This window comes from Chiloscyllium plagiosum, unplaced genomic scaffold (genome assembly GCF_037043375.1).
Source record: "Chiloscyllium plagiosum isolate Xiang-an unplaced genomic scaffold, Cpla_swu_hap1 HiC_scaffold_4, whole genome shotgun sequence".
Taxonomy (NCBI): domain Eukaryota; kingdom Metazoa; phylum Chordata; class Chondrichthyes; order Orectolobiformes; family Hemiscylliidae; genus Chiloscyllium; species Chiloscyllium plagiosum.
In genome coordinates, this window is record NW_028270142.1 from 59,060,347 (window position 1) to 59,085,333 (window position 24,987).

General features: G+C 39.4%; 1 protein-coding gene across 7 annotated transcripts in view; it reads left to right on the plus strand.

Moving 5' to 3' along the window:
- ubr5 (ubiquitin protein ligase E3 component n-recognin 5) overlaps positions 1-24,987 on the plus strand; it is a 167,208-nt gene that overhangs the window by 81,542 nt on the left and 60,679 nt on the right. For 6 of the 7 annotated variants that reach the window (XM_043688514.2, XM_043688518.2, XM_043688516.2 and 3 more), the window contains 4 exons: positions 7,613-7,823; positions 12,802-12,928; positions 13,485-13,636; positions 17,382-17,477. In XM_043688514.2, the coding sequence (XP_043544449.1) occupies positions 7,613-7,823; positions 12,802-12,928; positions 13,485-13,636; positions 17,382-17,477 (586 nt within the window). The remainder of the gene's footprint in view (positions 1-7,612; positions 7,824-12,801; positions 12,929-13,484; positions 13,637-17,381; positions 17,478-24,987) is intronic. The other variant, XM_043688515.2, reaches the window with a different exon arrangement.

A 24,987-nucleotide genomic window follows, 5' to 3' on the forward strand; every position in this document is an offset into this window, starting at 1 on the left:
ATTTATTGCTATATATGTATCTGCCAGAAGCAGGTCTACCATGGACATAATTGGATCTAAATTTTCAGATGCCCACCTGCTATAAGTTGCAGAATTTTCTATACTATCCCAACACCCTCGTTTAGCTTTTGACAAGAGTGATGAACGACAGCAATAGCCATAAGTCACTAACAATCAGCTCCTACGTACAACCACAATCAGTAAACAGTGAACGTATTGTTAATAAGTTATTTTTAGGTATTGTTTTATGGAAGTTACTCTGGCAAAATATTCCACTTTCTATAGGAATTATCAGTGTGAATTGAGATAAACATTTAAAACAGGATCTGCATTCAAATTGTAAGCTTCAATTTAATTTGAATTGATCTAAGTTTTGTCTGAATTTAGCAGTGAGATTTTACTGTACCAGTAGCATGTGATGATCCTACTTTGGATTTGCAGCTTTAAAGCTGAGCACGACAAACCAAAGCATTTGATTAGGATAGGGGTTGTGGTATGGTGGGTGGGAATGCAGGTCTCATTTCTAATGGAATAGAATTGATGTACATTTGTATACGACCTTTGAGAGTCCAGGCTTGGAGCATTATGTATGGTTTTGATCGAGAGAAATGGAAATATGCAAAGAGAGTTTATGAAGTTTGATATCAGTACTGAGAGAGTATAACTGTTAAGAAAGGCTCAACAGAATGAGACCCTTTTCTCTGGAAAAGACACAACTGGAACATTGAAGTCTTCAAATTTATGTAGGGTGTTGATGTGGTAGATGTGGAAAAAATGTTTTCATTTATGGTGGAGACCAAAACTTGGGGCTGTAAATATAATATCAGTCACCTGCTCCATAGTGACTGGGTGCTGAGGGTTTTATTTAAAATTTGACACTGAAACCTCCAGAATTAGTTTGACAAGTAAGCAAGTGTTTGAATGAAAAAAAAGGTTTTAAAGATCGATTTAAAGGTTAAAGCCAAGTAAAGGAGGAGACTGCAGTTCTAGGCATAGGCACCCAAAAGTTGATGAAGTGATTTTGGGGAAAAAAAAATGACTATGTGCAAGAGTCCAGAACTAGAACCAGCAAATTGTAGTGCTGGTAAGAGAGGAGGTCATCAAGGAATTTTGAAAGTTGGAATGAGAATTTTTAACTACGGCTGTTGCTGGATGTGGAGTTCATATTTGTCAGTGTACAGAGGACAAATGAATGTGATTTGGTCAGAGTTAAGATGCATGTAATGCCAGAGTTTTGCTTGAGTTCTAGTTTGCAGAGTGTTGGATTATTTCTAATAAATATAATTGCAGGAAGTTTCTTCCAGTTTAGAAACCACTTTTTTAAAAAAAGTCATCTGAGGCCTTTAGAGGAATGTTTTGTTTTGAAATAGTATTTTCCCTCATAATTCCAGCAAATTGCCTTAAGTATCATGCTGCATTAAAACTCAAATTATAAAACTTCTGAATTTTAAGATGAACACTGATAATTGGCACTTAAAACATTCACCTTAATGAATTAGAATTTGTATACACTCTAGTACAGGGAAAGTATTAAGGTCTTTTCCATTTCCAGCTTGTAACTTTGAGTGTAAAATGATGGTAATGTTAAGAAAATATATGAAAGAAGACATGTGAATAATGATTAAAACTAGTCAGTGGTGATATTTCAGGTGATATGTCATGGCTGCAACATGTAGAAGCTCCTGGATACCCTTGTGATTCAGGGCTAACAAGTCTGATGAGCAAAGTTTGAGCAACTTGAGCTCAGATTTTGAAAGCTGGAAGCTAAACTATAGACACTGCAATGCATCAGGAATGAAGAAGATTACCTGAATGCTTTATAGCGGGAGACAGCTGCACCACAAAATTATAGGGTCTCCTGAATTGGTTGAAGACAGGATATTGTAGCTAAGTGAGACAGATAACGGGGCCCTTTGGGCAAGATTGTCACTTTAACAAGGCTTGGATGAAACTGAGAACTGCACAATGGATCTCGAAATTGATTGGGGAATCCAGTCAAGTGGGGAGAGCAGCTGCGAACGTACCAGCAGTTGGTGCTAATTTAATGAGGGGCATTGATATTGTTTTCCACTATAAAGAGCAAGAGTCCAGGCAGTGATGATGCATGCCAGTGCAAGGGATTGAGACATTCTGCTCAGGCTTGGAAAGGACCTTGCAGTGTGAGGGGGTGGATCTAGTTGTAATGATCTGTGTAATACCAATGATATAGTTTAGATTAGATTAGATTCGATTCCCTACAGTGTGGAAACAGGCCCTTCGGCTCAACCACTCCACACCGACCCTCTGAAGAGTAACCCACCCAGACCCATTTTCCTCTGACTAATGCACCTATCGCTATGGGCAATTTAGCATGATCAATTCTCCTGACTTGCACATCTTTGGACTGTGGGAGGAAACTAGAGCACCCGGAGGAAACCCACACAGACACGGGGAGAATGTGCCACTCCACACAGACAGTCGCCTGAGGTTGGAATTGAACCTGGGCCTGGTGCTGTGAGGCAGCAATGCTAACCACTGTGCCACTCCTAAACTAGAACTAAACTGGTGTTTTCACAGTATGAGGAGCTGGACCCTGAATTAAGGTTATAACCTGTGGACAATTACTGGAGTCACACGTAGATTGAGTACATAAAATTAAGATTGGTAATTGAGTTTGTAGAATGCTGTCTGGATAGCTTCTTAGAGCCGCACATTTTGAAACTGATCAGAGCAGATTATATTTAATAGAGGAAACTATAGGCAACTTAATTTGATGTCTGTCATGTACAAAGTGTTGCAAGTACAAGAAAATGTTTGTTTGTTGGATCTTTAAAATTAATATTGATGCACTTGGGATTGCATTCATAAGTTGAATGCTCAGAAATCTGGCATCTCCTGTAATAGTTTAGAGTTGGATGTGTTATAGTAAGGCAGGGGAATCCAGGATAATTGGAGATAGATGGGACTGTGGAGTTTGAACCAGTCATGGTCTTGTTGAATGGTGAATCAGGCTCATGGGGCTGAATGATCTACTTTTGTTCTTATTTCATATGTTTGTATGTGATGTTAGCCATGTAAGAGTGCTTGTCTTGTACTGAAGCGGTCATCATCCAGGGAGGTGTCTCTTAAATAAAATTGATTTGTGGAACTGTTAATTTTGTCAAAGCCATTTCAATAAACATCTTAGAGTAACTCATTAGTGGAATATTTTCATTAAATGTCAAGATGTTTACTTTTATATCTTATTACAAAGTTCATCTGTTTTAAAATGTGAGATAAATTAAGCTTTTTATCCTGTTGTTGTTTTATTTTCATCTTCTTTGGGAATGATGTTACAGTATTGCACTCAGGGAGGTTCATGTTTAAGGGGAGATTGTCACTAAACTACCATGTCACAACTAGCAATTTGGATACCCAGGCTCTGAGAATGAGTTCAAATCCCACCATGGTAACTGGTAACATTTGAAATTGAAAGCTAGTCTTGGTAATGGTGACCATGAACCAAACTTGTATTGTTGTAAAACCTATCCATTTCTGGATAGGACATGGAACAGTACTGCGCAGAACAGGTCCTTTGGCCATTGATGCTGCGCTGACCTGTGAACTAATCTAAGCTCATCCCCCTACGCTATGCCATCATCCATGTGCTTATCCAAGGACTGTTTAAATGCCCCTAATGTGGCTGAGTTAACTACATTGACAGGCAGGGCATTCCACGCCCTTACCACTCTGAATAAAGAACCTACCTCTGACATCTGTCTTAAATCTATCATCCCTCAACTAGCAGCTAAGGCCCCTCTTACAAGCAGTTGTCATCATCCCCTGAAAAAGACTCACTGTCCACCCTGTCTAATCCTTTGATTATCTTGTGTCTCTCTATTAAATCCCTTCTTAGCCGCCTTCTCTCTGATAAGAACAGACCCAAGTGCCTCAACCTTTCCTCATAACACCTTCGCTCCAGGCCAGGCAATATCCTGGTAAATCTCCTTTGCACCTTTTCCAATGCTTCCACATCCTTCCTGTAATGGGGCAACCAGAACTGTACACAGTACTCCATGTGAGGCCGCACTAGCATTTTGTACAGTTGCGGCATGACATCATGGCTCCAGAACTCAATCCCTCTACCAATAAAACCTAACAGTGTATGCTTTCTTCGCAGCATTATCAACTTTGGGTGGCAACTTTTAGGGATCTATGTACATGGACATCAAGATCCCTTTGCATATCCATACTACCAAGAATCTTTTCATTGACCTAGTATATTGTCTTCCTGTTATTCCCAAAGTGAATCACCTCACACTTATCTGCATTGAACTCCAATTGCCATCTTTCAGCCCAATTCTGCAGTTTATCCAAGTCTCCCTGCAGCCTGCAACATTATTCCATACTGTCCACCCCTCCACTGACTTTAGTTAGTCATCTGCAAACTTACTAACCCATCCACCTATGCCCATCCAAGTCATTTAAACAAAAATGACAAACGGCAATGGTCCCAAAACAGATCCTTGTGGCACACCACTAGTAACCGGACTTCAGGCTGAATATTTTCCATCAACCACCACTCGTTGCCTTACAGAAAGCCAGTTTCTAATCCAAACTTCAGTCCCATGCCTCCACATTTTCTGCAATAGCTCACCATGTGGAATCTTATCAAATGCTTTACTGAAGTCCATGTACACCACGTCAACTGCCCTACCCTCATCCACATGCTTGGTCACCTTCTCAAAAAATCTAATGAGGTTTGTGTGACAAGATCTGCCCTTGATGAATCCATGTTGACTATTTACAATCAAATTGTTGCTTGCGAAATAATTATAAATCCAATCTCTTTATAATCCTTTCCAAAACTTTTCCTACAACAGACATAAGGCTCACTGGTCTATAATTACCTGGGTCATCTCTACGGCCCTTCTTGAACAAGGGCACAACATTTGCAATCCTCCAGTCCTCTGGTATTAAACCTGTAGACAATGACAACTCAAAAGACCAAGGCCAAAGGCTCCACCATCTCCTCCCTAGCTTCCCAGAAAATTCTCGACCGAGTCCAGGGGACTTATCAATTCTGGCAGGTGTGAAAGTAAATAACACCTCTTCCTTACTAACCACCTTTTCAAATCGAATAGCCCATATCTCATTCTTCTGCTCTACAATAGTCTCCTTTTCCTGGGCGAAAACAGATGAGAAATATTCATTTAGCACCTCTCTGATCTCCATAGGGTCCACACACAACTTCCCGCTTCTGTCTTTGACAGTCCCTACCTTAGTCATCCTTTTTATTCTTCACATGTCTATAGAAAGCTTTAGGGTTCTCCTTTATTCTACCTGCTAAAGACTGCTCATGTCCCCTCCTTGCTTCTCTTAACTCTTTCTTTAAATCCTTCCCAGCTAATCTGTAACTCTCCATCACCTCACCTGAACCATCTCGACTCAACGTCACATAAGCCTCCCTCTCCCGCTTTAGTCAACCATGTTCCCTTACCTTATCACTTCCTCCCTGCCTGACGGGGACGTATCTATCAAAGACATGCAATATCTGTTCCTTAAGCCAGCTCCACATTTCGATTGTCCCCATCCTCTGCATTTTGCTGCCCCATTCCAAGCCTCCTTTGTCCTGCTTAATTGCATTATAATTGTCCTTTCACCATCTATACCTCTTGCCCTGTGAAACGTACCTATCCGTTTCAGCTAAACTAAACATAACCAACTTATGGTCAGTCTCTCAAGTGCTTACTTACTACTAAATCAAACACCTGGCCTGGTTCATTACCAAGTACCAGATCCAGTGTGCCAATCCTCTCCTCCACCTCATCCCTGGAACTTTGTGGAGTCCTATTAAAAAAAAACACCCAGCAGTGTAACCTCTCCTCTCCTGTTTCTAACCTCAGCCCATACTACCTCAGTAGACGAGTCCTCGTCAAAAGTTCTTTCAGCCACCGTTACACCGTCCTTGACTAACAAAACCACATCTCCCCCTCTTTTGCTACCTTCCCTGATCTTAATGAAAGACCTAAACCCTGAAACTTGCATCATCCATTTCTGATCTTTCTTTATCCATGTCTCAGAAATGGCCACAACATTGAAGTCCCAAGTACCTATCCATGCTGCAAGCTCACCTACCTTATTCCGGATACTCCTCGCATCGAAATATAGACACTTCAAACCAGTCTGTCAGCACACTCCTGTGACCGTGAAATCCTGTCCATGTCCTCCCTACTCTTATCCTCCTGTGCACTGGAACTACAATACAGGTTCCCATCCCCCTGCTGAGCTAGTTTAAACCCACCCAAAAAGCGCCAGCAAATCTCCCACCCAGGATATTAGTACCTCTCTGGTTCAAATGAAGACCGTCCTGTTTATGGAGGGCCCACCTTCCCCAGAATGTGCCTCAATTATCCATAAACGTGAAAGCCTCCCTCCTGCACCATCCCTGCAGTCCCGTATTCAGCTGATATCTCTCCCTATTCTTAGCCTTCAGAGATAACAACTCTTTGTTCTCGCTCTCAGCTTCCACCCTAGCTCCCTGAAGTCCTGCCTTACATCCCTATCCCTCTTTCTACCTATGTCATTGGTACCTATGTGGACCGCAACGTGGGGCTGGTCACCCTCTCCCTTCAGGACTCCAAAGACACGATCCGAGACATCACGGACCCTGGCACCTGGGAGCCAACACACCAACCATGAGTCTCTTTCGTTCCCAACAAACCTTCTATCAGACCCTCTAACTATTGAGTCCCCAATGATCAAACTCATATACATAAACACTATACCTGTTTTTCAGGGGAACAACCCTGTGGACTAACTTTTTTTTTCCCCCTCTTTGAACAGTTACCCAGCTTTCTTTGTGCCTACAAGTAATTACTTCTATGTAACTCTTAACTATCACGGACTCTGCCTCCCAAATTATCCGAAGTTCATCCAGCTCCCGCTCCAGTTCCCTGACGTGGTCTTGGAGCAGCAAGAGTTAGATGCGCTTCCGGCAGATGGATGGGGCACCAGTGGCATCCCTCACCTCAAACAGGAGGAACATTCCTCTCCCTGCATTGCCCTCCTTGCTAGTTCCCCTTATCAGGAAGTAAAATACAAACGTTACCTGACGTGTCCCTGGTGTATAAGGTTAGAGGAGGTGGATGGGTGGGAGGCCTGACAAGGGTAGGATCTCGGGTTTAGAAAACACTCATTTATATAGCTGAGGGGAGAAAAAAGTCCGTCCTTTCCCAGAAACTCCTGCTCTCTGAGATGCTGCCGCTGCTTAAAGTTTTAAATCAGTGACTCAGCTTTTCAAAAAAGCTCCCCAGTCAGTGTGCTTGACTCTCAACTGCCCTCTGCAGTGACCCAGCAAGCTACTCTGGCAGTTGGGATTGGCAACTCACTGGTGATCTAACATTCTATAAGAGAATAACGGAAACCAAAATATTATTTCTGATGCATTCAAATACTTTTGAATCCCTTCTTTCTTAGTCTTCTAGTGCAATATTATTGAAAGGAAGATCTCTTGTACATTGTATGAAGAGCCAGAGGAATTTAGCTATGTGCATGACACTTTCTTACCAGGAATGGTCACGTACTATTGTGTACATTGTGCACAATGTCACCTAAAGTAACAAATTTTTAAAACATTTATCCCATTCTACAGAAACAAGCATTAATGCAGCACATACTGCGATGTGATTATGAAGCTTCCAGGCAGTACTTGATGAATCTTGAGCAGGCTGTTTTGCTTGAACAAACACCGCAAGCACTCAATACATTCCTCAGCAATCGATGTGATGGGAATCGTAACGTCTTACATGCTTGTGTGTCTGTATGTTTCCCTACAAGCAATAAAGAGACTAAAGAGGAAGAAGGTGAGTTTAAAACCATGATTTTCTTTAGAGGAAAGCCACTTCTTGTGTGAATATAAAACTAAACATTTCATAAATATTCTCAACTCTGTTATTGTAACTGCTTCAAATATTGGTTTGTTTAGTGCCTGTCCATTCCCATCAGTCTTTCCAAGAAGAATGCAGATTAAGTATTGAGTTTTTTTCCTGCAGATGCAGTGAATGCTTTTCTAAAAAAAAAACTGGTTTTATCGTAGTTGCAAGATCCTCTGAACGGTATGGGAATGGCATAAGGTTTGAGAAGATTTGTAGCTCGGGTGCTCGTTGTTGTGGTTCTGTTCGCCGAACTGGGAATTTGTGTTGCAGACGTTTCGTCCCCTGTCGAGGTGACATCCTCAGTGCTTGGGAGCCTCCTGTGAAGCGCTTCTGTGATGTTTCCTCTGGCATTTATAGTGGTTTGAATCTGCCGCTCCGGTTGTCAGTTCCAGCTGTCCATTGCAGTGGTCGGTATATTGGGTCCAGGTCGATGTGCTTATTGATTGAATCTGTGAATGAGTGCCATGCCTCTAGGAATTCCCTGGCTGTTCTCTGTTTGGCTTGTCCTATAATAGTGTTGTCCCAGTCGAATTCATGTTGCTTGTCATCTGCGTGTGTGGCTAATAAGGATTGCTGGTCGTGTCGTTTCGTGGCTAGTTGGTGTTCATGGATGCGGATTGTTAGCTGTCTTCCTGTTTGTCCTATGTAGTGTTTTATGCAGTCTTGCATGGGATTTTGTACACTACATTGGTTTTGCTCATGCTGGGTATCGGGTCCTTCGTTCTGGTGAGTTGTTGTCTGAGAGTGGCTGTTGGTTTGTGTGCTGTTATGAATCCTAGTGGTCGCAGTAGTCTGGCTGTCAGTTCGGAAATGTTCTTGATGTATGGTAGTGTGGCTAGTCCTTTGGGTTGCGGCATGTCCTCGTTCCGTTGTCACAAACCAACAGCCACACTCAGATGACAAGCAACATGAATTCAACTGGGACAACGCTACTATTATAGGACAAGCCAAACAGAGAACAGCCAGGGAATTCCTAGAGGCATGGCACTCATCCACAGATTCCATCAATAAGCACATAGACCTGGACCCAATATACCGACCACTGCAACGGACAGCTGGAACTGACAACCGGAAGCGGCAGATTCAAATCACCACAAATGCCGGAGGAAAGTTCACAGAAGCGCTTCACAGGAGGCACCCAAGCACTGAGGATGTCACCTAGACAGGGGACGAAACGTCTGAACACAAATTCCCAGCTCGGCGAACAGAACCACAATAGGGAATCGCATAAGCTAAAGTTGAGGTAGAATGTCAACAGCTATTGTAATGAATGGCAGAGCAGGCTCCCAGGGCTGGTGGAGCTACTCCTCTATTGTTATGCTTCTATAATAATTCTGCATTCCTACAAAATGGACCTTTCCAAACATTTTGCTTAATGAACAGAAAATCAAAATTTGACCCAATATACTTCGAGAGTGGAGATTGCAGCTTTTATCAATATTGATTGCCTCTCATCTGTCAGGATGAGAATATTTTAGTTTTGGCTGCTTATCTCATTTTTTCTGAGATTCAGAGGCTGAATAATATAGTACATGGTTTTAGATTTTGTGAAATATCGTGCAGTTCAGCCTCAAGCTGACAAGGACACCATCTGTTTAAACCTTTTTGGAATATCTATCAATATTCAGAAACATTTTTGCCTGAGAACATGGGAGTTTGGTCCTAGGGTTTATTTTATTTCAAAAGGATCTTGACTGCCTTTGGGACATTTAGTGCACTTAATGGAAACAAGGTTTAAGAAATTTGAGAGCAACAAGATTAATTGCATGGTGAACATGACAGTCTTACAATAATGCTCTTGTAACTTCAAATTCACGCTTTGGAATATCTCGATTGTAGTGAATGACTTCTGCTAGATAGATCAAATGAAGCTCAAATTTCACTTTGTTCCTAATTGATTCCCAGAAGTTATAATTATAACTTCAATGCACTGACTCAAAAAGCCAATTTCCTTTCGCTTAATTAAAATGTGTTCATTTATATAAATATTGGCGTATTTAGGGATACTTGAATCAGGAAAGTTTGCCTCAAATCAATATTTTCACTTTTGCTAAAGTAATTCTGCATCTGAAGTCCGATGAGTTCCTTACCATGCATATCTTTTTAAAAAGTGACTGTTCAGGCTAATAATAATAAGTCTTAAAATCTTAGTAACTAGTAATACCAATAATTGACACTTCGATGTCCACAATGATTTGAGAATACTGTAACCATACTGTTTGCAAATCTAATAAATTATAATTCATTTAAATCTACTTTTCCTACTAAACATCATATCGTCTTAAATAAAGCTGAAACTGAATTTAAATGTGTAACTGCACAATATGTCTCAGATTGCGATCTCTTTAAGAGCATGCCTGTCAAAGCAAGTCAAATAGCACAAAATATTTTATACCTGATGAAGAGTAGTTCACATCTTTCTTGCTCAATTAGTTCACCTTGGCCTGATTTAGCCCTGAATGCATTCCTAACTTGCTCTCTAAAAGCGGTTTGGCTCACTTCCCATTCAACCAAGTTTAGGTGGTTGAGCTATTAAATGTTTTTTGAGAAGTCCTAGTTTTCTAGAATCTCTACAATTGCTCTGAGGAATGTTTGTTGAAAAATCATTGGGTATCCAGCTCATAACCAGGTTGCTTCTGACATTATAGAAATTCTGATTTTTGCCTTGAGTTGGCCTAGTTCTTCGAATCAGGGTCCAATATCCTGTTACTGAAACTGTTGAACAAATAATAGGCACTTAATGTTAGCTGTGTTCTGCCGCAAATTTCCTAGCCAGGAGCAATGTCTTCTAATGCACCCTAGAAGAATCGATGAATTCATGAAAACATGAGTGGAGCAGGTCTGCGTGGAAATTATACCCTTTTTTCAGTAGCAAGTAATTTTATTTTTAGGCTGAATGGCCACTTTGAAAACTGCTGAAAGGAGGTATGTTTGGGGCTAGAGGGAAAAGATGAAGGGTGGCAGGTGAGTGAGGATTGTGGGCTACAGTGAAGTAGAGTTAATAGTGGGGTTTGTCAGGGGGCAGGGGAGGATCCAGTGGGGTTGAGCCAATTTGTGGAGGGTTTTAGTGCACAATTTTTTTTTCCTAGGTAATTGTTCAGCTTAAATGCTTCAAAACCCTCTGAAATCTCAAATTCTAAAGGACACTTTTGGAGGGTTCCAGAAGCCTCAAAAAAAACTTCAGCTTCCTAGGGCATTCTGACAGTCAACTGTGTTGGGAATCTCACAGTTATCTTAATGATTAACTTCAATCTATACCACTGCACAGACATATACCCTTTTGGAATTTCTAGGCCAATGTTTGCTGAAGTCCCCTTACAATTCCATTATCCACGTGTGATCATAACTTACAAAGGGTAAAGATACTATAGAGTAAAAACACTTCATTTTTTGTACAGTTAAACAGCTTTACGTCTAAATTTTAGTAAGGTGTCCGAATAAAATGTTGAAATGAAATTCTTTTATCCATCATAGAAGCTTGCTTGCATGTTTTTTGAGTTCTATATTCTTGGAGGCTTTATATAGAGCACCTAACTTTATAAATCTTGGTTATCTTAATTTATCATACATTTTAGGTTACTGATATTGGCAGGTAAGAGTTAGGATGTATCCAGTGAATCAGTATAAAATCCAATGTAACTAGAACAATTCTTTTCTGAAGTTCTTGACACACAAAATTAAAACAGAAATGAATAACAAAGAAGAATTAAGCAACCATTATCCAGGGATCGGGAATGATGCAGGATTTGGGCTTCAGTTTTTAAACTTTGTTTCAGGATAACATTTTGATTTTTCATTAAAAACTGAAGTAATTAAACAAATATTGACACCTTTGTTGTGTAGTTCTCTCACTTGATGGCCTAAGTGATTCCTTATCAGTGAGTCCTGATCTTAATGCAGTAATTACTTGATTCATTTTAATGTATTTGACATTTCTAGCTAATCATGACCGACAGTTCTTGCCCATCCCCAATTGCCTTTGAACTGAATGGCTTGCTAGGATCATTTTAGAAGGCAGTTAAGAATCATCTCTGTAGATCTAGTGTCACGCCTATGCCAGACCAAGTAAGAATGGATGATTCTGTTTCCTAAAGTACATCAGTAAAACTGATAGGTTTTTATTGGCCATGGTTACGTGGTTACCATTAAACTAACTTGAATTCCAGTTTTTATTGAATTCTAACTTCAGGATATGTCATGATGAGATTCAAAACATTACATTGGAGAATAAATAAATCTGTATTAATCACAATGAAGGGTCATTTTATATGTGAATTTCAGCAATACTGAGGGCACATCCAGAATTCTGTGGTATGGGAAGTTCATCAGAGTATCTTGAAAGAACTAGAGTTGAAATGAAGGGGAGATGCTTTTGAACAGTTTTTTTTTTACTGGCAAATAAATTTCATGCAAAGTTCACTTCTCAATGAATTGCTGTACCTGATCATATCAAGAAATTGAGATTGAATGAGGTGAATTCAAAAATGATTTCTGCATTTCAGGTCAGTGTTGAGTCTTGTAATTTGAAACAAAAACAGAAGTAGCTGGAAGACCTCAGCAGGTCTGGCATTACCTGTGGAAAGGAATCATTTATCTTTGTGTTGAGTGACCCTTCCTTGGAACTGCTGGTAGCTAGGAAAATGTCGATTTGCCGCAGAAAATAGGGATATGCAGATTCTACATATAAATTGACATTTTTCTAGCTACCACCAACTCTGAGGAAGCATCACTTGACCCAGAATGTTAACTCTTTCTCTCCACAGGTGATGCCAGACCTGCTGAGCTTTTCCAGCTGTTTGATTTATGGCATCCACAGTTCTTTTGGTTTTTGTCTTGTAACTTGATGTCAGTTTGTTTTATAGCATTGTTACTGAGACCTAGTGACTTAAGTACTTCTGTCCCACAGAAGCAGAGCGCTCCGAGAGGAATACATTTGCAGAGAGGTTATCGGCAGTCGAGGCCATTGCAAATGCAATTTCAGTTGTGTCGAGTAATAGTAGTGGTAACAGGACTGGACCATCTAGCAGTCGTAGGTACGTGCAAATATGACCTGATCTAACTACCTTAGCTGGGCATCTGACCAATTTTATTTGGGGTAGGAAGAAGAATCTGGGGTAAGAAGAAAGATTATACCAGTTGTTATCATTTATTTCTTGGGAGTGGGATTGTTAAAGGTAGCTGTTGAGTAATTCTAAACATGTAAATTTTAACTTTTTTTTTAATTGACACTTTATCATGGCACTTCAAATTAGATGGTTTAGTGTTAGCTCATAGAAAGAAAGATAGTACTTAAACTGTATTCCAAAATGTTGAGTGTTTGTAAATAGCTGAACTACCATGATGTCATCAATAAGCCAATAGGTACGTAAGACATTGGTGCTACAAGAGAAACTAATTTGATTTCAACTTTCTTGGCATAGTAATCTATGTATTCTGTGATTAAAAATCTATTTGTTACTACTTGTTTGACTTTTAGCAAAACCAAAAACCTAATATCCCTAATAATTGTAGAAACTTGTTGGATCATAGTCGGAGGTAAATGTTTTTTGACCCCCAAAGTAAGTAATGAGTCTTGTGCTCTTCTTTCAGTTTAAGATTGCGTGAGATGATGAGGCGTTCCCTGCGAGCAGCAGGCTTGGGTCGTCATGAGTCTGGTGCTTCATCCAGTGACCATCAGGATCCAGTATCTCCTCCTATTGCCCCACTTAGCTGGGCACCAGATCCACCTGCAATTGATCCAGGTTAGAATGATTTCTGATGTTGCTAGAAAATAACTTGCTGAACCATTTATCCTGCTTTGTGTTAGCATCAACATATGAGGATTTATAGAGTAATTTCGCCACACAAGTTATTTTGTCTTAGATGCAATAAAACCAAATTTCATTTCATAGGTATTCTTATGTGTACGTTTACAAATCAGACAGACATCTCGGACAAGAGCAGCATCTCTGTAGTTGATGCATGTAGAAAAGAAAACATTTGGTCGTACTGAGGAGAGAAAATGGCCATTTCTTTTTCACTACAGGCTCACGTATTCAGTTATACAGTTGTAGAAAATTTGTGAATGCCCATTTTAAACTTGATATTATGACAAGTGTTCTCATTCTTAGAGTAAGAAAGAAGCATCAGAATAAGAATTAAAGACTTAGACTCCATATAATGCCTTTCATGAATCAGAGCATCTCCAAAGCACTGACTAGTTTGTAGAGATCTAGTGAAGGAAATCACAAAACTTGCCATCCAACAGTACGGAAATGAATTGAATTGATTTTTTTTTAAATGTTTGAAACAAAAATAATAACCAACTTCAGAGCAGGTAACTAGTCTGAGTGAGACTGTTCAGAAGACAGTCTAAATCAATGAGCAGTGGAATTTTATATTGTGCTCATTCAGGACATTTCGATGATACACTATTGCTGTTAAAACTTCAGAAAGCTAATGCTACCATTTGCTGACACCAGAGCACAATTTAATTGAATTAATCTTGACTGACACTGCCATTTGATATTGTGTAACTGCGTCATGTATAATAAAGATTCCTATCTCTCTAGTTATGCAAACCTTCATGTTCTGAGTGGCTGAAAGAATATGGATCTAATATGTTTAGGAATAGGAAGATTAGTCTCTTTTTTTTTATTCACTTGTAGAATGTGGGGGGTCACTAGCTACACTAGTATTTATTGTCCATTCCTATTTGGCCTTGAGATAGTGGCTGGTTGCCATCTTGAATCGCTGTAGTTCTTTTGCCAAAGATAGACCCAAGTGCTGCTGGAGAGGGAGTTCAAGGATTATGACCAGCAAAGCTGAATGAATGGCAATATATTTCCAAGTCAGGATGGTGAGTGACATGCAGGGGAGCTTTGTAGATGGTGGTGTTCCCAGATGATGTGCTTGTGTGTTTGGAAAGGGCTGTATTAAGTCTAAGAGTACTACCAGCAACAGTTACTGCCAAAGTATTGTGTTCTAAATCAGTAAACATCTTTTCCTGTCCATGAACTCATGGAAAACTCTGGTTACTGTTTTCAGTTATGGTTGATTGAGAGTTGGGGGTTGTATCAGCAATGGAGAAAGTTCTTTTTATTTTCCAGGTTCCCAGCATCCAAGTCTGATTTTTTTTTCAATTTTGTGTTAGTTCAACATGCTTATGTATCAAACAAGTAAGGTATACAAATGCAAATAGGCAAAAAAAGAATGTTGAATTATATCAGTGATCCCAAAAATGTTGGATGTATATTCAAATCGCAAGTCTTGACTGCAGTTGTTTATTTAACTTACTAGTGGATTAGATTACATCAGTGATAAAGAAAATCCGTTATCAACGCTTGGACTAAATATATAACTTCTCATCTGGATTACCGCATGTGCACCTGGTTTAAAATTTTGGATATTTTAAACACTCATGCAAGGAATTAAGTTGATCCATTTCAGTAAATGTTAGTCTGTGGAATAGAAAAGTTAGCTTGTGAAATTTTCCAGTTGCTGTTAAAAGTTTCAAGACAATTGGCACATTTTAAGATAACGTGCTATACTCTGGGAAGCAAGTTGCTTACCTTTCAGAGGATGTTTCTCAATAGTATAAAAGAGCCAGGCAAAGGTCCAGACTGACCCTTCACTGACGTTGTCATTCCCATGCCCTGTCATTAATTTTACTTGACTGTCTATCAGAGGTTGCCAAAAGGGATCCAAAATACATGAATAGCTTTGTAAGAGAAAACTAAATTCTCTGTTTCACTAGAATAAGTGGGTAGTTTAAAGGATTAATTGTATGTTCAAAAGGACTGTTATCAATGAACATTTGAACCTTCAAACCTAATTACTTGGAAAGTAGAAATGTTATCATGAGTATTTAGCTGCTGGTTCTTCATTGAGAATGATTTCAGCCTTACACAAAGTTGTCTCAGTCACTCACCAAAGAACTAATCCAAAATCAGAAGAAGGAACATGGCAGGTATTCACGAAATAGACAAAAACCAAGTCTACAGTTTGCCTTCTCAAGCTGTAATGCAGGTTTGCTTAGGATGGGAAAGTTATTTATTATGTTTTTGCGAGTTTTTCTGAGCACAATGGAAATGATCAGTTATAAATAGATCTTGAATTCCACATTGACAAGTGTGGATGTTGCAAGAGATTTGGCAAGCTGATGAGACTACTTGGAAGTTGAAGTTTTTCATTGGGAGATCAAGTACTTGAGATTCACTGTAGTCCAATTTAGCAACCGTCATGCTGCATCCACCCATTTGTCACATATTTATAACCAGAAAAGTTGTCACCAATGACTATAATCATTCTCAACCTGTAGCATAAACAGTGCAATCTGTTCATTATTTGCTAAATCTGATCGCCACTAATCACGACTGAAACTAGGGAGCATCTGGCTTTTAACACTCTCCAGCTGCATTGTTCTCAATAATTTAAGGCAATGCCATTTGTGTTCCCATGCTTGCTCACCCTCTCTCTCACTGTCTCTCTTCTTCACTCTCCCCATCTTTTTGTGTGTGCTCTCCACCTTCCTTTTTCTCTTCCTGTATGATGCTACTTTAAAGCTTGTCTTGATAGCTCATTGTATGCATCAAATTATATTTGATAATACTTTTTACAACACCCAAGCAGCCATACTCTTGATGCTTTAAAAATGCTGATGTTTCCCTAATTCCATTGTTTTACAGGGCTTATGTACTTTGCTCTCATGGCTTGGTAACAAACTGACACATTTTTTGTAGCACGGCTCCCTACAAATAGCACAGTTTTAATTGATTCACAACATGAAATATCTTATCTGGGCTGCTACCCCATGTGTAATATTGAGTTGCACCTTGTTCACCAAATTTGATTTGAAGCAAAGGGTGAAGCAAACATGAAGATGTCAGTTTATTGTGCTTTTCTGGAACTAGATTGGAAATTGGTTTCATTTTTTGCTGAAAGACTACTTTGGGAGCAATCAAAACTATACATTTTTCAGAGTGAGGAAATTAAACCGCACTGCAAGGCACAACTTATGTCTGATACCTTTAGTTTTAGATTCCCAAGTGTTATGAAAATTTAAGGTGTCCATCTGGTGGTGTCCTATCTTTTGGGCATCCTTCATCCAATGTTTTCAAGTTAGTTAGATAGTAAAAACCAGCAAAAACCTAAAATAAATATCATAGTTTTGTAAACAAAAGTTTAACTACTTTTACTATTCACATCCATCAAAAAGTCAATATACAAGAGACAAAGATTTTTATTATTTCAGTTGAAGTCACTTATACTTCCATTTCAGATTTTGGTTTTGATGCGGTATAAAGTATTTTAGAAACATCAGAAGCAAGTTTGTTTATTTTTGGCAGTCAAGAGATCTTTGCACTAAATTTTAAAATAAATATTCAGAGCAGCATGCAGTTATCGAGTGAAACATTTTGGTATCCCCACAGTTCTGAAAGCTGTAAAGTGTTTTAGACAGAGGACTGTTTTGACCTGATGATCATTTGCTATTCTGTTTACTGAAAGATGGTGACATTGATTTTATCCTCGCTCCTGCTGTGGGATCTCTTACCACAGCAGCATCTGGTACTGGACAAGGACCAAGCACATCTACCATACCAGGTAAGGTTACCCTTCTATAACATTTTCTTTACCTCCACCTGAGAGTTTTGATTTCTGCTGATGTTAGTTACCTTGCTGCCATCAACTTTATTGTGTAATCCTAGTCAACAAGTGATTGAGCTTTGCAAATCTTGTGATCATAGGGAAAGTTCATTAAAACTGATCCTGTTCCAAACTAACTTGACTTGTCTTGCTTCTAGCAAATGTCAATAAATAATAATCACGAGGAAAAAAATCTTATGTTAAATTCACAGCTTTGGTCATATGATACCAAGCTTATAATATCCTTATTGCCAATTTTCCTGAGACATCAGATCTTTGAATGGAAATGCTATATTGGGGAATGGAGTAGATTAAAATTATTTTAGTTATATACATGTCATTAGATATATTACTGAAAACAAATTGTATTGTTACTTAGATATTATTTTTTAAATCTTACTATTAATATATTGCAATGCTTATATGCAAAAGAGAGAGAATTTAAAAGTTGCCAAGTGAAAAGCGATGTTAAACTTTCTCAAATCATTCAAGTTGGAAGAAATAACGACTTATGCAGAATATCTAAGAAGCGCTCATGATTTCCACGCTTAACCATGGACACTGACACCTTTCAGCAACTCTGGTCTGGCTGAGATCACCTAACTCTCGGCACCAATTGGGGAACAGAATATGTGAACCTCTTGATGGGAATGGTTCACCTATTTTATTAGTCGTCAGAGCTAGGAATGATTGTCGACTTTGTCACCAATTACAGTCTTAACCAATTTAATTGGAGAATGTAATCGTTTTCTTGTTTCTGCACATTACAAAGTTAGATGTTCATAAACCATGGTTTAACTTTAAGATGCCATTTTGAAGTGTCTATATTTTTTAGTTTCTGTACATATCCAAGGTGTTCTTTTTAAATGCAGAAGTATGATATTTTACCTCCTAAACATTAATAGCCCCTATTTACAAGAAAAATAAATTTTTCTTGTGTAGGGTTCAGTCTTAATTTGTAGAAGTGGTTTTCACACAACTAGCTGACTTCATTTCTAAATGACCTAATTAATTTTAAGGCTTTGCTCTTGTCTGGAATTTCATTCTGGAGGGAATAAGCTTGAAACCAATAACAGCCATTTTATCGACTCTCATTCCTCTAAAGCCACCTTCGTCAAAAATCAGGCTCCTTGAAACAGGAGTAGGTGGAACAAATATTTCTCATAATGTTCCTGGGTTTTTTCATACCATTTTCTATTTTGTATCTTCCTCCTCTTAAAAACTAGTTGTGATGTACTTAGAGCAAAGTTCCTCATTGTTGCATTCTTAGATTACATTTTGCTTTTATATTTATTCATGTAATATTGCTGAGTCTTCCTAAATATTAATTTATTATGGTCTCCTATAAGACCATAAGACACAGGAGTGGAAGTAAGGCCATTCAGCCCATCGAGTCCACTCTGTCATTTAATCATGGCTGGGCATTTCAATTCCACTTACCCGCACTCTTCCCGTTGCCCTTAATTCCTTGCGAGATCAAGAATTTATCAATCTTAAGACATTTAACGTCCCAGCCTCCACTTCACTTCGTGGCAATGAATTCCACAGGCCCACCACTCTCTAGCTGAATAAATACCTCCTCATTTCCAATCTAAATTGACCCCCTCTGATTCTAATACTCTGCCCACGGGTCCTTGTCTCACTGCCTAACAGAAACTACTTTCCAGCATCCACCGTTTCTAAGCCATACATTATCTTGTAAATTTCTGTTAGATCTCCCCTCAACCTTCTAGACTCTAACGAATACAATCCCAGAATCCTCAGCCACTCGTTAGGCCTATCATTCCAGGGATCATGCTAAGTGCCAGTACGTCATTCCTGGGGTGTGGGGCCCAAAATTGGACACAGTATTCCAAATGGGCCCCTAACTAGAGCTTTATTAAGTCTCAGAAGCACGTTGTTGCTTTTATATTCCAACCCTCTTGGGATAAATGCAACATTGCGTTCACTTTCTTAATCATCAACTCAACCTTTAGAGAATCCTAGACTAGCACTGCCAGATCCCTTTGAACTTTGGCTTGATGAATTTTCTCACTGTTTAGAAAATAGTCCATGCCTGTATTGTTTTTTCCAAAGTGCAAAACCTCCCATTTGCTCATGTTGAATTTCATCAGCCATTTCCTGGACCACACTCTTAAACTGTCAATCTTTCTGCAGCCTCCCTACCTCCTCAGTGCTACCTGCCTGTCCACCTAACTTCATATCATTGGCAGACTTTTCCAGAATAGCCCCCTCAGAACTCTAGGATATAAACCAGGAGATTAATCAATTTTTAGGCCTTTTGGGTTTTTTTTCTCTTTTGTAATGGCTATCATATTCAACTCTACCCCCGACACTCTCGAATTGTTGGGATATTACTCGTGTCTTCCACTATAAAGGCTGATACAAAGTACTTATTAAGTTCTTCAGCTATTTCCTTATCTCCCACCACTAGCCTTCCAGCATCAATTGGAGCAGCCCAGTGTCTACTTTTGCCTCTCATTTGTTTATGTATTGAAAGAAACTTTAAGTATCATTTCTAATATTACTGCCTAGCCCACCTTCATATTTGATCCTCTCCTGCCTTATTTTGCTCTTTATTATTCTCTTTTTGTAGCCTACCCAATCTTCTGATTTCCCAATGCTCTTGGCTGCTTTATAGGCTCTCTTTTTTCTTTCCTTTGATACGTTTCCTGACTCCCTTTGTCAGCCATGGCTTTCTAATTCTGCCGCCCCCCCAAATAATTTTTCTTTTCTTTGGGATGAACCTCTGTACTGTGTCCTCAATTACACTCCGAAACTCCTGCCTTTGTTGCTGTACTGTCTTCCCTGCTAGGCTCTGCTTCCAGTTGATTTTCTTCAGTTCCCCTCTCATGCCTCTATAATTACCTTTATTTAACTAGCACCATTACGTCCGATTTTGTCTTCTCTCTTTCTCGCTGCAGACTGAACTCTACCATATTATGATCGCTGACTTCTAAGTATTCCCTTACTTTAAGATCTTTTATAAAGTCTAAGTCCAGAATAGCCTGCTCCCTTATGGGCTCCATCACAAGCTGTTCAAAAAAGCTATCCTGTAGGCATTCCAAGAATTCCCTTTCTTTGGATCCACCAACAACATTATTCACCCATACGCCTGTACATTGAAGTCCCCCATGATCACCGTGACCGTGCCTTTCTGAATGCCATATCTATTTCCTTGGACGTCTTGCGTCCTGGTCCTGACCACTGTTAGGAGGTTTTTGGTTTTTTTGCCTTTGTGGTTCCTCAACTCCACCCACACAGACTCCACATCATCTGACTCTGTTGTTCAGTGCCTTAGATTTAATTTAATTCTTAACTAACCGGGCAATCCCGTCCTCTCTCCTCCCCTCTGTCTTTTCGATAAATTGTAAATCCTTGAATGTTTAACTACCAGTCCTGAACTCCCTGCAACCATGTCTCTGGTGCCTATCACATCATAATCATTCACGGCGATTTGTGTCGTCAATTCATCTACTTTGTTACGAATACTACGAGCATTCAGGTAAAGTGCCTTAATGCTAACTTTCTTACCATTATTAGAGACATTGGAAATCATAAGATGTCCTAAGTTCCTTTTTGCTGTATTCTAAGTCTGCCTCGCGCTAAACCCACTTGCACATATGTTGTCCTGCTGCTTAACTTTCCATTTAACTCCATACCCCCTATCGCTTTTGCTTTCCGTTCCACCTGACTCAAGTTCAAAGTCGTACTGACCACCCGATTTATCCTTTTGCTAGAACACTGATTCCATATCGGTTCAGGTGGAGACCGTCCCATCGGTACAGATCCCCCAGTTCCAAAACTGATGCCAATACCCCAAGAAATAGAATCCCTCTTTTCCCACACCAATCCTTTAGCCTCATGTTTACTTCCCTAACTTTCTTATGCCTATGCCAATTGGCACATAGCATTGGTAGTAATCTGGAGATTATGACCCTTAAGTATCTGTACTTCAATTTCCTTCCTAGCGCTTGATAATCCACAAACAGGTCCTCCACCCTAGCTTTGCCTATGTTGTTAGCCCCAACGTGGACCACAACAACTGGATCCTCCCCCTCCCGCTCCAATATCCTTTCAAGCCGGTCAGGGATGTCCTGCACCGGGCAGGCAACACATCATGCGGGACTCCCAATCCTGCTTGCATAGGATACTATCTGTCCCCCTAATTATAGAATCCCCTATAACAACTACTTGTCTTTTTGCTTCCCCCCTCTTGAATGGCCATTTGTTCCATGCTGCTGTGGTCAGCTGGCTCATCCTATCTACGGCTTTTTCACTCATCCATACAGGGAGCAAGAATCACATACCTGTTGGACAAGGTCAAGGGCTGAGGCTCCTGCACTCTTGAACTCAGAATCCTGCCTACCTACCTCACTTACAGTCACACCTTGTTGATTTCTGAACATTTACTAAATTTGAATTACTTAATCTACCGGGTGTGACTGTCTCCTGAAACAGTGTCCAAGTAACTCTTCCCCTCCCAGATGTGCTGCAGAATTTGAAGCTCAGATTCCAGATCATAATTCTGATCTGGAGTTCTTCCAGCAACCTACACTCGGTGCAGATGTGGTCACTGCCATTCACAATGGGATTAACCAGCTCCCACATCATACAGCTATAGCATATCACCTGTCCAGCCATAACTACTCATTTAATTAACTTTTACAGTGTTTGCAATCCAGAAGTAGATTAAGATTCAGAACTCTCTGCTCTTTTAATTTGCTGGAGGGAATTATACAAAAAAATGCCTTTATACTGTGGCCTATACTAAGTTCTATATTTTTCATGAAACATAATTTGTGCTTAGACCTTTAATCAAGTATAAAACTGAACTGTTCCATTAATCTTTCAAAATAAAACAATCTGATGAATAATTTTACATGTCACTTTAGAATCTGTACAGATTTTGCTGAGCTCTTGATATAATTTATGAACCCTTTCAATCTTTTTTCTGCCATTGATGAGGAAAGAGGGAAAGGAACACTGAAATATTACTTGATAATACAGGCCCAGTTAAATTTGCAGAAATACTCCAGTAATCTTTCTGCTGTATGTCTTGACAAACTACCTGACCTAATTCTCCTCATTGTTCCTTTGTGTTCTAATTGAGTCATTTTGGCTGCCAGTGAATATGGGAGCACTGTCCCATTGTCTTATTTAAAGGCAAATGTTCCTTTAAGTTTTTTGTTTAAGGCATTCTTAGCCATTGGTTGTAAACATGGTAACTTTTTTAAATTGTAGGATTAAAAGCAAATAAAGTGGCTGATATAAACTGAAATGATAGTACTTTGGAGGAATGGAATTTGCAGTATAAAAGTAAAATGAGGAATGCATCTGTAATCAAGTTACTAATTTAGAAATCAGAATGTGAGCATTAAACCAGTATGAATTTATCAATGGAAAGTAAATTAAAAATTTCAAATGGAAGAGGAAAACACTAATTTTTGCAATTATAGGGCGGCAGTTAACCAGGAGTTATTGACCAGTCAGCCTGACATTAGTATTGGGGAAAATACTAGATTCCATTATAAACTAATTAATAGCTGAACATTTCAAATATGGGATCGGACACAGTTACCCTGGATTTGTGAAAGGCAAATCATGCTTGATGCATCCACTAAATTCTTCGAAGATTTAGATTGTAGAGTTTGATGGGAGCCAATGGATGTGGTTTATTTGGACATTGGACATTCCAGACAGTCCAGCATAAGAGATTGTGTGAAATTAAAGCTCTCGGAGCTGGAGGTACTGTGTTGAGATATTTAGAAAGCTGGTTGGCAGATGGAAACAGAATAAACAGGATCATTTTCTGAATGGCAGGCAGAGACTTGGGTATCTCGGGGATCGGTCCCCAGGACCCCAGATTTCACAATGTATGTCAATGATTTTTATGAAGGCACTTAATGTAATATCACCAAATTATCAGTGCTCCCAAAGCTGGTTGGGAGGGTGATTTGAGGATGCAGAGACACTTCAGTGTGGTTTGGACATGCTTAGTGAGTGGGACAATGAATGGGAATTGTGCAGTGAGACCCAAGTGTCTTTATACACCAATTGCGACACGTAACCATGCAGAAGGCAGTCAAGAAGGCAAATGGTAATTAGCTTTTATAGCAAGAGCAATAGAGTATCTGACATTTACAGCATGGGAACAGTCCCTTTGATCCAATTCATCTATGCCGACCAGATATCCTGTATAAGTCAAGTCCCATTTGCTAGCATTTGGCCCATATTCCTCTGAACCTTTCCTATTCATATACCCATCCAGATGCCCCTTAAATTTTTATGGTTGTGCCAGCCTCCTCCACTTTCTCTGACAACTCATTCCATGTATGCACCAGCCTCTGCATGAAAAAGTTGCCCCTTGGGTCCCTTTTAAATCTTACTCCCCCCCCCCCCCCCCCCCCATCTTAAACTTACACCCTCTAGTTTTGGACTCCTTCGGCCTGGGGAAGAGATCTTGTCTATTTACACTATCCATGCCTTTCATGATTTTATAAATGTTGAATACAGGAGCAATTATGCAGAGTCCAGGTGAGACCACATCTGAAATATTGTGTGCAGTTATGGTCTCCTTATCTGAGAATGCAAGTTGCCGCTATGTGGAAGGAGTGCAGTGAAGGTTTACTAGACTAATTACTGGGGTGGTGGGACTGACATATGAGGAGAGATTGAATCAGTTAGGTGTATTTTCACTGGAATTCAAAAGATTAAGGAGAGAATCTCATAGAAACCTATAAAATTCCAACAGGGTGAGACAGGGTCGTTGTATGAATGGTGGAGGAGACAAGAATCAGGGGTCACATCTAAGGACACAAGGTAAAGAATTTAAGATTGAGATGAGGAGGAATTTCTTCATCCAAAGTGGAGAGGCTATGTATGACATTCACTACCACAGAATGTAGTTGAGGCCAAAACATTTTATGATTTCAAGGAGGAGTTGGATATAGCACTTAGGATTAAAGAGTATGGGGAAAAGCAGGAGCAAGCTGTTAAGTTGGATGACCATAATGAATGGCCTATTACAGCTTCTATTTTCTATGTTTCTATATATTCCAAAAGCAAACAATTTCAGTTTTAACATATATCTCTTACAGTTCAAACAGGGTATAATCACTGATATAGACTAGTTGGACTGAATGATCTTTTTTCTTCGTGTTTTATATATAAATTTGAGTATATTTTTAAAGATTATTCATCTTTGAGACCATTTTATTTTCCAACATAATGTTTCAGATGCTTTGGCCATACATGAGGAAGCTATTGTTCAAATTGCTGAACAGTAATCTTGGGGTTACTGCATTCCTATGGAAGATATGTGACTGGTGTTTTCTTTAATAGCATTGCTGAGACTGGGAATTTGTCACATTTTTATATGTACATTTTTTCCACCATTCAGGCCCAGCACTTTGAAGTTGTAGTTCGTTTCCTGAAAGTATCATTCTTTATCCATTAGATTTATGCA